Here is an 11,750-nt window from a genome sequence, read left to right on the forward strand (position 1 = left end):
TCTGTGAACTACATGTTTTTATTGTTTATAGTTTTTATATATTATTTTATAGTACTTGTTTTCATTAAGATGAAAAAAGCAGTAACTCACAAGTCATCATATGGAATTATTAGGGTTTGTTCCGCTCCATATAGAATAAAGGTGTTAGCACAGCTTAAACGTGCCCATGCTTGCACACATCCTGTTCAGCCGAAGAGGAATGGCAAGAATCCAGAAATGACACAGAAAACCCTCCACCTCGGTCAACACCTGTGCTTGAACTGTGAATACTTTGTCTTTTTATCTCTTTGATCCGTGCTGGAGCGGCCACACAGGCTATTACGGCTTGCTGGTTGCTTGGCGGAGATTTACGAGCGCTCTGTGCCGGTCTGTGCCCAGCCCTAATTACCCCAGAGATGGATTCACGTGAGCTGGGGAAGCCCCTGATGGAAAGCCCAGAGCTGGTCGCATTCATAATAACAGAGATCGCTGTCTGTCCAAACAAGGGTGTGCTGAGATTTATAACATCCAAGACAAACGTCCAGGCTACCACTTTCTCCCCGGTCATGCTTCCAATTCAGCTCTGCACTGTGATTATACTCATACACTTGAGTACTAGTTAATGCAATATATGTTTTCTTTTCTGTTTTTGATTTTGTCTTTCATTGGAAATTAACTAAGCTTTACAAATATTAAATGAGGCACTTGCAGAGAAATCCCAGAGGTGAAGGGCACAATTTATTGGTCGTCATGGCTGCAACTCAGTGTTTTGTTGACTATACAAAACCAGCAGTGAGGTTACATGAGTTTTGTATTTAATTATTATTAAATGCAGCTTGTCTGAGGAAAAAGGTTTTAGCTGGTGAATGTTTTGCTGCAGAACACGCTGAAAGTACCCCTCCACTGTGCATCTACTTAAAGATATTTGCCACAGTGTACTATTCTGACTCAGCAAGTTTCTGTAGACTGGAGTGTTTACATCACACCTACTCTGAATCACTTTGTCTGCATATAAATGACTTGGTTATTTAAAACCAAAATCTGCCCAGCAAAATGACAAATATAGCTAAGATTTTTAGTGAGTAATTAATCAAATAAGTCAAATGTCAGTCATTTAATGTTGCCATTATGTCTTGAATCTTTTTAACCATATGCTAGTATTGTGCTACATGTGACTGCTTTGAATTACAGCACATCATTTGTAGAGTTTAACCATTTTTCAGTACTGCAACCTAGTGAAGAATATTAATATTTTTCTTTTTTAATTAATTAAATAAATTAAAATATTTTTTTTATGAATAAAAATAGATTGAAATAGAACGGCATTTGAACAGATTTGTCTTGATAAATGGGTTCAAATCCAATTAACATTCGTTGTATAGAAATATGTTATCTGTATGTTTATTATTATAATATTGGGCAGTAATAAATATGATTTGATATCTTGTATTGCACACTTGGCATCTGTATCAGAATAAAAATTCCGATATTGTGACAACTCTTGGGGTCTGTCTAAATTAGTCAGAACAGGTCAGATAAAATGAAATCCTATTGATCATTAGTTTAATGCTGATATCGGCTTGTTGCTGGTATTGTTTAGGGAAAGTGTTGTTTGTCTGTTGCGTGTCGAAGAAAAAGCGATTGAAAAACGATGCTAAATCAGTGGCAGTTTGTGGCACATCAGTCTGTTTGTAAATCAGCGCCTTTTCAGCTCCATAGAAACCTCCTCCACACTGCAAATAACACTTCCAGGCATATTGGAGGAAGCAAGTTTGGAGGAAGCAATTTGGCCTTTGGCACAAGTCCCAGTCTGATTACAAACCAATCACCTTAATGCATTTTAATGAAAGAATTAATGCATTGTGTGCACAAGGGCTCCTTTTGGTTACAGTGCTCTTTGTACATAGTCATCATGCTGATCTGGTGTATTAAATAGTAACAGTATTGTGTGCCTATGTGTCCCCCGGTGCTCTTAGCTCGCCGTTAAGCGGACTGCATATCCGCTATGACCCGTCGGGGCCCCTGGTGCCAGGACTCGGCTCCAGTACAGACTCGCTGCCTTCGGTGGCCACCAGCATTGAACAGCTGCTGGAGAGGCAATGGAACGAGGGCCAGCAGTTTCTCCTCCAGCAGGGACCACAAGGAGACGGTAAGGGCACACACGCAAAGTGTGATATGTAAAGAAAGATATTCTGTGCGAACATATTACTGCTGTCACCTCAGAACTTTTGGTTTCATTATCTATTTAATGACTAATTGACCAACAATAATGGCCCAGAATAACATTAAATTAACATTTTTAAGTTTATGCTCTATAGAGACATCCATGCTTCCAAATCAGAACTTTTAACTTAATTCTAAAATAGTTCGTTACAAAACAAGACAAGAATTTACATTTAAATTACATATTGTGTGAATAAAGGGTAATTGGAACCTAAGGTCAAATGGGACAGCTAAGCTATACAGGGTTTATGTTTTTTGTGCTAAGGTGAAAAAAAAAAATTAAATTAAATTAAAATCGACATCTTCAGCTATTTCTTTTTACAATAATTGCAAGAAAGTCCCGGTCTACTTTAATTTACCATTAACTGCAAAGTAGTCATTATAAATTTGTCAAAGGTAAAGAAGTGATTTTTTGCTTTTAATTAAGTACTCACATTTGCTGTACATACCTGTTGTAGCCAATAGAGATCACTGTCAATTTTCTTCAAGTTGTCCTTCACTCGTTATTACAATTTACATGTCTAAATCTTTTCAAAATATTATTTAAATGTATCCTTACCTGCCACCGAAGGCTTTATTTTTTATCTAATCTGATCTGTGTTTCCGACAGCATAATTGAGCCCATACTTTTTTCTTTTGTTTTAATGAACATATAATTACACCTTTCGTCATAAGAGAGTCCATTACACCACTTGTCAATCAAGCAAACAGTGTGAACATGTACAGTCTGTAATTGTATTCAGCCCCGGGGCTTATTCTAATGCAAGAACGTCCTCTTTCCATTAATTAATGAATTAAATTATTTCATTTACCACAGTAATTATAAGGTCTATTACATTTGTTGGGATTTGGTGTGTGGAGAGGGGAGGGGGTGAAGGGGCAGGCAGTTCTCCTAAGCTAGAGCTAGTGAGCAGGCTGACTGAGTTTAGGTCAGTTGTAGTACATGGAGCTTCAGAGGCTTTTCTTTATGAGTAGCAGCTGTTGGTTGTGTGTGAGAGGAAATACTGCTGGCTGCTGGAGGGGGAAGTGTTACAGGCGGACAGAGGGGCCTCAACAGGAAGTGGTGGGCTGCTTGTGTTGAAGGTGCCCTTTACTACTGATCTAAAGTTTTGTGGTTCTTAAAGAAGTGTGCTAGAGTTGGGGTTTGTGTGGATGTGACTGGTATTGTATCTAAAATAATCCATGTGTAGACATAAGAAATATATTTAGATTTAAATCTTTTTTAAAGTTAATATGAATCAGCCCTTATTTAGATTAAACGGTACACATGAATACTTGCCAGCTATTTGCCACAAACCGTATAATAAAGGTTATTGCCCACAACCTAATTAATCAGCTGAATAAGTACGGTTAATTTATTTAGTGTGGTTCTAATGTAGTTATATAAATCCAAACAATCAGGCAAGAAATGGCAAGAAGAGATCCAACCGTAAGATTTATTTTTTATTTTTGTTTGTGTGTATTTGTTGATTTTCTTTAATGTAGGATTATTTGACTAATTGAATGCAGTATGCAGATATTTAAGTTTGAGACCATTTATTAGTCCATGCATGTAATAAAGGCTGCAGAAAGCTTGTTTTTAACGCATGATTTATGTGACAAAAAGAAGTAAAGAATACCTAATTAATCTAGTTGAGATATGGTGATACTTGATGTTTAATGATGCGTTGAATTGTAAGCAAATTAAATTACTCTGAGGGCGAAGATTTACGTCTTTCTCTCCTGGTGTGCACAGTGTTGGGTATGCTGAAGTCCCTGCACCAGCTGCAGATGGAGAACCGCCGGCTGGAGGAGCAGATCCGTACTCTGACGATGAAGAAGGAGCGTCTGCAGCTGCTGAGCGCCCAGCTTTCTGTGCCTTTCACCCCCGCTAGCACCACCGCCACCACCGTCTCTTCCCCTCTGTACCCCAGCAATACTCACACAGGTTAGCCTTGCACACACTCAGGGCAGCAGTACATGCAGACATAGAGCAGGACAAAGCCCTTTAACCAGTGCAGACATGCATAATTATTCATATCATTAACTATTGCCTTCAGAGCATTGGCCATGATTTGTAGCATTGCATACACCAGGGCTGCCCAAACTGCGGCCCACAGCCGTTTAATTTGGCCTGCCAGACGTTTCCCTCTCAACCCCCGCACTCCTACCCATTGAGAAATATTATTCCTTGTACAGTATTTTTTAAATCCATATTATGCAGTTGTTACGCCTGCAATTTACATGTTGTAACATAACAAATTATGATCTAATCCATCCAAAGAATGTCTTTTAACGTAATGTTTATGGTTCGTATTTCGGGGGTGAAAAGGTTTGTGTTTATTTTGGGTGTAAAGCCAGAGACATGACTTGTTCAGTCCTATATGTAAAGAGTAACAAAACCAACCTGCTTACCTGTAATTGGTAAAGCAAGGTGGGTAAATGGTCATGTACTAATAAATTATGATGCTCCAGTGCATGAACACACACAAATAAGCTGAAAAAATAAAATAAAAATAAGACTATAAAATATATGTGAAATCATTGGTGATTTAAAGAATACGGTGTTCATTAACATTATGAAGACAAATTATACCATAGTTGTTTTTCTAAGATTTATGAGTTGCTCAGTCCTTTGCTTTCACGAGCATAACATTTAAGCCCCCTCTGCACCACCGCTATCACCACTATCCTGCCCCCACCCCCACCTACCGACGCAAAAAGAAATTGGGCACCCCTGGCCTACGCACATGCATGCAGGTCATCTTTGCAGGCCTAAACACACTCACACACTCACTCACGCTCGCATGCACGCACACATTAGCATACTGAAACACACCAAAAACGCCACTCCTACCCTCACACACACTGTCTCTCCCCTCCTCCACTGCACTGCTGGTGCAGCCTCCCTCCCCCAGCTCTAGCCTGTCTGGTCACCACTCTCATGTGAAGTTGCAAAATCTTTCTCTCCTCCAGACATGCTGAACAGCAAGAGTATTCAGCTAGGCAGCAGTGTTTTAACAGACTCCTCTCAACCCTTGCCCACTCAGGTAACTCCCTCTACCCCTGCTCTGCAGATGAGATCTGCTGGGACTGAGCACCTGTTTAGTTGAGTCAAAGTGTTATTATGTATAACATTCTAGTCTTACAATAGAGTAACCAGTGCCATTGCTTCATTTGTTAACTTCAGCAGCAGTTGTGTAATGCTAACTTTCATAAAACTCTAGATGTGTTTCTGCTGCCTGTAAATGATTTATGTTAGCTGTTGTAAAAGAACCTCATATCTCCAAATTCTTTGTCAGTATTTAAAAATTAGCATGTTCTAAATTTGTAATAAGCAAAATCATGTTGCATATATTAATGTGCATTTACGTTTGCTTTTTATAATATACAGCAAATGTTTTAGGCACGTAAACAAACTCTAAATTAATTAAAACAAAAAAAGAAAGCTAATTAGAACTATTTCTTCTTGTTGCTCCTAGAATTACATGAATTTGTTGAAGTAGCACCTGCATGCATGAGTTGCATTAACTTATTTAAATGATAGCTACAAATAATACTCTGCCTTCACACTGAGAGGTTAACAGATAGTTCATCTGAAAAATCATTACTTTTTTGTAAATACTCTAAAATTCTTCCAGTGTTGATTATTTGTTTAAGCAAATAGTTTGCAGAGCAGTAATGGAAGTTTCTTAGGTGCCTTAAACATTTGCATAGTACTGATGGAACAATGTTAGGATCTTTAAGATTATCTGATGATGCGTTAGTTAATCACACTATACATTACTTGTATTATACATATGTATATATATATATATATATATATATATATATATATATATATATATATACATATACATATATATATATATATATATATATATATATATATATGTATATGTATATGTATATATATATATATATATATATATATATATATATATATATATATATATATGTATATGTATATATATATATATATATATATATACGTACATACATATATATATATATATATATATATATATATATATATATATATATATATATATATATACATATATAATTTTTTTTTACATAATACATAAACATTGCTGATCTTAAAAGTCACAGCTTTGGAGATACAAGGTTTTCTTACATCAGCAATATCTTGCTTTCTTATATTTTCTACTATATTAAATACTTCTAAATACTTTTTCATACTTTTTAATATGGAATGGACTCGTAAATGCTTTGCTTTTGCTGTTCTTTTTCCTTTTCTCCCTTTTCTTCTTTCACCCCGACCCCAAACGTCATGTAGGATCTCCTGTCTGGTGGCCATAGTAGTGGTAGCAGCACTTCCTCCCTCTCCACGCCCCCCTCCGTGGCCCACAGTCCCCCTCAGCAACAGGCTAACGGTGTGGCTCTGCAACCAGCCACCAACCCCTCTCTGCCGGGCATGGGGGTGGGTAGTCTCATGGGTGCACTGCAGGGCGGCCATGTTGCCATGAGTGGCATCGTGGGCGCCCTAAATGGAGTGATCCAAACTTCCCCTGCCCTGGGACAAAATTCCAGTCCCCTGCCCCACCCCTCCACTGTCACCACCACCTCTCTGTCTATGTCCGGCAGCCTCAACAACAGGTACGTGCACTATTGAATGTTGGAGTTAAGATTTACGCAAAAAAGTAAAACTGAAAGTTACTGAAAAGTAAAACTGATGTGGTGCTTTGCCACAACTAAAGAAATGCAAAATGCTTGTCTGACCAGTATGTCAACAACTTTGCTGACGAATACCACATTTTCATTACTAAATCTAAATAAACAAGGTTATATGCAGAATTTTACAGTGAAAACACAGTCCCTGCTGAGAGACATGGTTCTTTATGACTAAGAATTTGCACAGAGTTGTGTGTGTTTATGAAAGTAAACATGCCACAGGTTTCTCCTTGTTTTCTGGCTGGAAATATGGGAAAATATAAAGAAAAACTTGTTGGCTTGTCTGTATTGCAAAATGTTAAAAAAATAGCAGTTATAGTTGTAAATTCTTAAACAAAATACTAATTACAGAAAAGACTAAAATAATTGCTTTTATGATATTTAGCCTTTATTTGTCTTAGATTTCCATTCATTCCTTTCAGTTCTCCAGTGCCAATTACTTGTTTTAGCCACAAAATTGCGTCAGTTTTTGCTCTTTTACAACATGGGAATCTTTGACATACACACATGCACACACATTTTTGCTTCATTTCCGCTGTAAAGACACCCTTGGCTTTCCTTTCATAAACTGCTGGTATATTTGCTTTTGCTGTCAGTGAATTGATGTTAGCTCTGTAGTGCCTCTACTCCAATAAATCCTGAGTTGAAATAATGGAAGGCTTATGTGTAATATATGAAGCATTAGATTTGTGTCATGCACTTCAGTAGAGTGACAGAGCTTTGCTTTTATTCTGCGATCGCTTCACACTACTTGGCTGATGCTTTTAGTCATCCTGATTCCTAGAATATCTGGCATGTTGACTTCCTTCATCTCTTCTCTTTCTTACCTCTCTTTTTCTCTCTCTCTCTTTCTCTCTCTGGTTTGTGCTTGCTGTAGCAGCGTGACCACTGCGAAAAACAGGTGAGGAATGTGTGGGTGATTGTACAGAATCAGTGCATGCATGCTTGCATGATTTCTTGTCTTTTTTGCATTTTTTCTTTGTTCTCTGATTAAAATTAGTCAGGGTTTTTTGTATCTGTGTGTATTTGTTTGTTTCCAGCTTTATCAAAATATATTTTAAAAAAATATGTTAAATATTTTGTAGTCAGACTGGTCTTAAATTTAAAGGGGTTTACAACAGGAAATGACACATTTACATGTGTGCAATTTGTTATGATTGCCGACGTATGCTGAGCGCACCTTCTGCTTGTGGCAGTAGGAAATTTGCTTTTCCAATGTAATTTGCTGTGATGGTTAATGTGTTTCTATAACGATGGGGAGTGGTTGAGTTTGTGTTTGCTGTTTATGTAGCACCATCATGAATATAGTGTGCTGACAGCACTGTGTGTTTGTGTGTGTGTTGGCAGTGCGGTGAGGTTCCTCACTGAGCAGCAGAAGCAGCTTCTCCTCCATCAGCACCAACTGCAGCAACTCTTCAACTCCCAGCAGCCTCTACCGGTAACACACACACATCCTGTATGCTTATAGTGCAATGCTTGTTTTGCATGTTATGTAAAAGGCTGTACCTGCCTTACTCAATCACATTTTAATGCTTATTCACAGCGCTGACAGTGCTTTCAGTGCATTGTCCATTTGTCATGTCGTACATTTAAAGCAGTGGTTTGGAGAAAAAAAAAGTCAAATTTAATCAAATGTCCCTTTAGCCCAGATGTAATCGATCAGCTAAGTGGATTATTTTTCAAACACAGACATCTAAGAGTGTGTGTTAGTGTGTTGTGCAGACCCTCCACTGGCTTCACAACTCAACTTAAAGAGGTTAAAATCTGCTGATTGTGTTTCCTGAACTTTATCACAGCTCAGCCTACTCAGTTACTGGATGTTCAGTGTGGGTTCTCACAGGTTATTATTTGTTATAAAAAAGATAGAATGAATTTAAGCACCAGCACAGTTGCACCATGGTTCCAGTGAAACATAATTTAGTTGAACTTTGTACCTGTATGTACTGACAATAAAAGCCTCTTGACTTGACCGGAGTTAAAATCAGTGTGGGACAGTATTAAGACCTGGACAGCCATTTTTGACTGCATGTGTATCATGCCTCGTTAAATTACCAGCACTTGCCATGTTACAGTCTTAATTTTGATGGTTCTGCCCATGCTTGAAACCTGGTTAACTTTGCATAATGTCTTCAGTACCTCAGTCACCAAACTTTCTAATGACCGTGTTCTTTCCTCTGTTTTCTGCATGTCTGTGTTTAATGTAGGAGCAGCAGCAGGTTCTGCTCTACCAGCTGATGCAGCAGCAGCAACAACAGCAGCAGCAGCAGCACGACCTGCAGCAGCTCCAGCAGCTTTCTTCCTCCCAGCTGCCCATGAACAGCCTGCTGCCCGGCAACCAGGGAGCGATCACCGCCAACCCCTTCCTGGCCATGCACAACGACAGCAGTGCTCAGAAAACTGGGGTCAGTACTGCACCCAATGCTTCAGATATTCAGATATTTTAACTCTTGCATATTCATTTAATTAAAGAGTTCATAGCATGATGCTTATATTTAAATAAAAGTATGAAAATTCAACCTAAATTTATTTTAGGTTGTTAAAATATGCAGTACATGTTTTGTTTTTGTTGTTATTGTACATATTTTTTCAGTAGAGGAAAAAAATGAATCTCCATTGCATGATGTGATTTGCATTTTATACATTTTCCTGTATTTCTAACCCTCTACTTATAAACTGTACATTTAAAAATAATTTCTCTGCATTTTAAGATATTTATCTGTATATTTTTTGTGTTTATGTATGGCCATCCGCATATATGTACATAAAAAATATCAGATGTCAGATGGCCCTAATTGATATACTCTCTTTTTTTGGTGCAGAGGCTGGGAGAGAAAGCCGTGGCTATAACAGGACAGGAGAAAACCTGACCTAGCTGAACTGCTGAAGGAGGACAGGCAACTTATTTGGGGCTAACCATCAGAGCTTCTTTCACATTAACCTGCCTCTCGGACTTACCGTCAGACTGCATCACACACACAGGACCCAGCACTCTATTTGGCTGACCAAAAAAAAAAAAAAAACTCTTGTGGTCTAACATTGCACTGAATTGGAATAAATCACTTGCTGTAAACGTTAGGGTCCCAGGGGGCCACTTAAGAGGCCAAGACACAGACTCTCACACTCGCATGCACACACACATACACACACACTCTGTGTTCTAAAGGTGACACACTCGTGTGAATCACTGTGGGAGGAAGGTGCTGAGTGATTTTGGCTGGAGACTGAAGCGTGGGATGGCTCAGAAATAGCGAAGCTTTTCCTCCGTGGCTCTTCCTCGCACACTTCTGGAACAGTTCCCGCTCGCTGCTGTTACCTCTGTGAAGCCCCTTTAACAAGGACTCTCATAGGATGCTCTCTAAAAAAACATTTGAGAAAAGAAAAAGATTTATGTGGTTGTAAATGTATAAAAAATAAGGAAATAAAGCAGTGAAAGTTTCAGATACAAAATATTCGGAAAGCAGTGCACCGCAAAGGCCTTTCTCTGCACCCTGGTCTCCAGCTTCCTCTGGACACGAGGCATTCCACACAAGTCGAAATAAAGGACGCTCCGACCCTGCTGTAGACGAGAACCTACCTCTCAGAGCCAGGACTAAAATACCAGGACCTTTACCCAAGTGCCTGGCACCACCCTCCACGCTCTCAACCAGAGGCTACACACTGGAGAACGTTGCCGGTTCCCTCTCCCCCTCTTCCTGTTATATTCCAAACCGTCTTGTGGTTTTGTTTTTGTTGTTTTTTTTTTTCTCCTTCAATTTCAATTTCAATATTATATAAATCGTTGGTTTGGCAATACCACATCACAGTTCCACAGGGCCTACGCAGTGACGACACTGAAATCCAGTTCATTTACAGAACATGTGCTGCATTTGTCATTTCTGAAGCCAACTTTAAATCCCTGACCCCTTTTTTATTTATTTGCGTTTTTGTTGTATGACGGGCACAAGATAATTATATTTTAGAGCCCGTTTTGTCTCTCAAAACATTTTTATACTACTGTACAAATTTTTTTCTTGTTTTTTGGATCTTGTAAGAATTTTGATTATTGATTATTAAATTGTCTTGTATTTGAGCATAAAAACTACTCTGGCTCATTGTGTAAATATGGTTGTTTTTTGTTGTTGTTTTTTCTGTTTTTTTGCAGTGTAAAGCAATGCAGATCAGATCAAATTGCTATAAGAATAAGCTGTTTGGACTTTAGTTAGTGCCATTTTTACCTCCTCTCTGATGTAAATAAGTATGTGTTTTCTCCCCTGATGGTGTGAAGGAATATTGAAACTCATTTGCTGTGTTCAGATCTAATTACAGTCATAGGTAAAATGATAATGCAAGTTATTAATTTATTTTTCTATGTACAGGAACCTTTTTTTTTATGTTTTGCACCATTTTATTGATGTCATTTTATACTCCTATAACTCCCCGTGTTTCCATGTATCTGTATAGGAATATGCAAACCCCCTAAAGTTTGTATTTAAAAATACCAAACGTAAATACACAAGTCCTGCTTCATACTGATCTTAAGAAATACTGAACACAGAGGATTGTAGCGTTAAGTTTTTTTCAGTGATTAAAGTCATTTTACAGTGATCTGAGGTGCTTTTGTAATTTTGTTCATTCTGGTGTAAGGACAGCTTAATTTATTCAAGTATAAGATAAATAAATAAAACAAAATAAATAAATAAAATTACATTTATATTTCTTCATGAAGTAACTGATTATACGAATTTTAATGTATTAATAGCGAACCTAAAAATAAGCAAATAAATATTAAAATATATTTACACTGGAAATTTATGGAAATATCACATTTGTAGTTTCCTCTCCTTACCGTCCTTATAAATGTGCTGTGTTTGCTGCCTAACACACCTAGCACTGAT

General features: G+C 37.9%; 1 protein-coding gene across 7 annotated transcripts in view; it reads left to right on the top strand.

The window, feature by feature from the left end:
• mllt10 (MLLT10 histone lysine methyltransferase DOT1L cofactor) overlaps positions 1-11,460 on the top strand; it is a 71,569-nt gene extending 60,109 nt beyond the window's left edge. For 4 of the 7 annotated variants that reach the window (XM_022683517.2, XM_022683541.2, XM_022683546.2 and 1 more), the window contains 8 exons: positions 1,956-2,128; positions 3,938-4,129; positions 5,158-5,231; positions 6,482-6,801; positions 7,754-7,777; positions 8,224-8,314; positions 9,081-9,278; positions 9,696-11,460. In XM_022683517.2, the coding sequence (XP_022539238.2) occupies positions 1,956-2,128; positions 3,938-4,129; positions 5,158-5,231; positions 6,482-6,801; positions 7,754-7,777; positions 8,224-8,314; positions 9,081-9,278; positions 9,696-9,743 (1,120 nt within the window). In that variant the 3' untranslated portion in view covers positions 9,744-11,460. Of the gene's footprint in view, positions 1-1,955; positions 2,129-3,937; positions 4,130-5,157; positions 5,290-6,481; positions 6,802-7,753; positions 7,778-8,223; positions 8,315-9,080; positions 9,279-9,695 lie in introns of those variants that run through there. The other 3 variants (XM_022683534.2, XM_022683539.2, XM_022683549.2) reach the window with 3 other exon arrangements.
• The last annotated feature ends 290 nt before the right edge of the window (positions 11,461-11,750 follow it).

The sequence above is a fragment of the Astyanax mexicanus genome, chromosome 1 (genome assembly GCF_023375975.1).
Source record: "Astyanax mexicanus isolate ESR-SI-001 chromosome 1, AstMex3_surface, whole genome shotgun sequence".
Classification (NCBI taxonomy): domain Eukaryota; kingdom Metazoa; phylum Chordata; class Actinopteri; order Characiformes; family Acestrorhamphidae; genus Astyanax; species Astyanax mexicanus.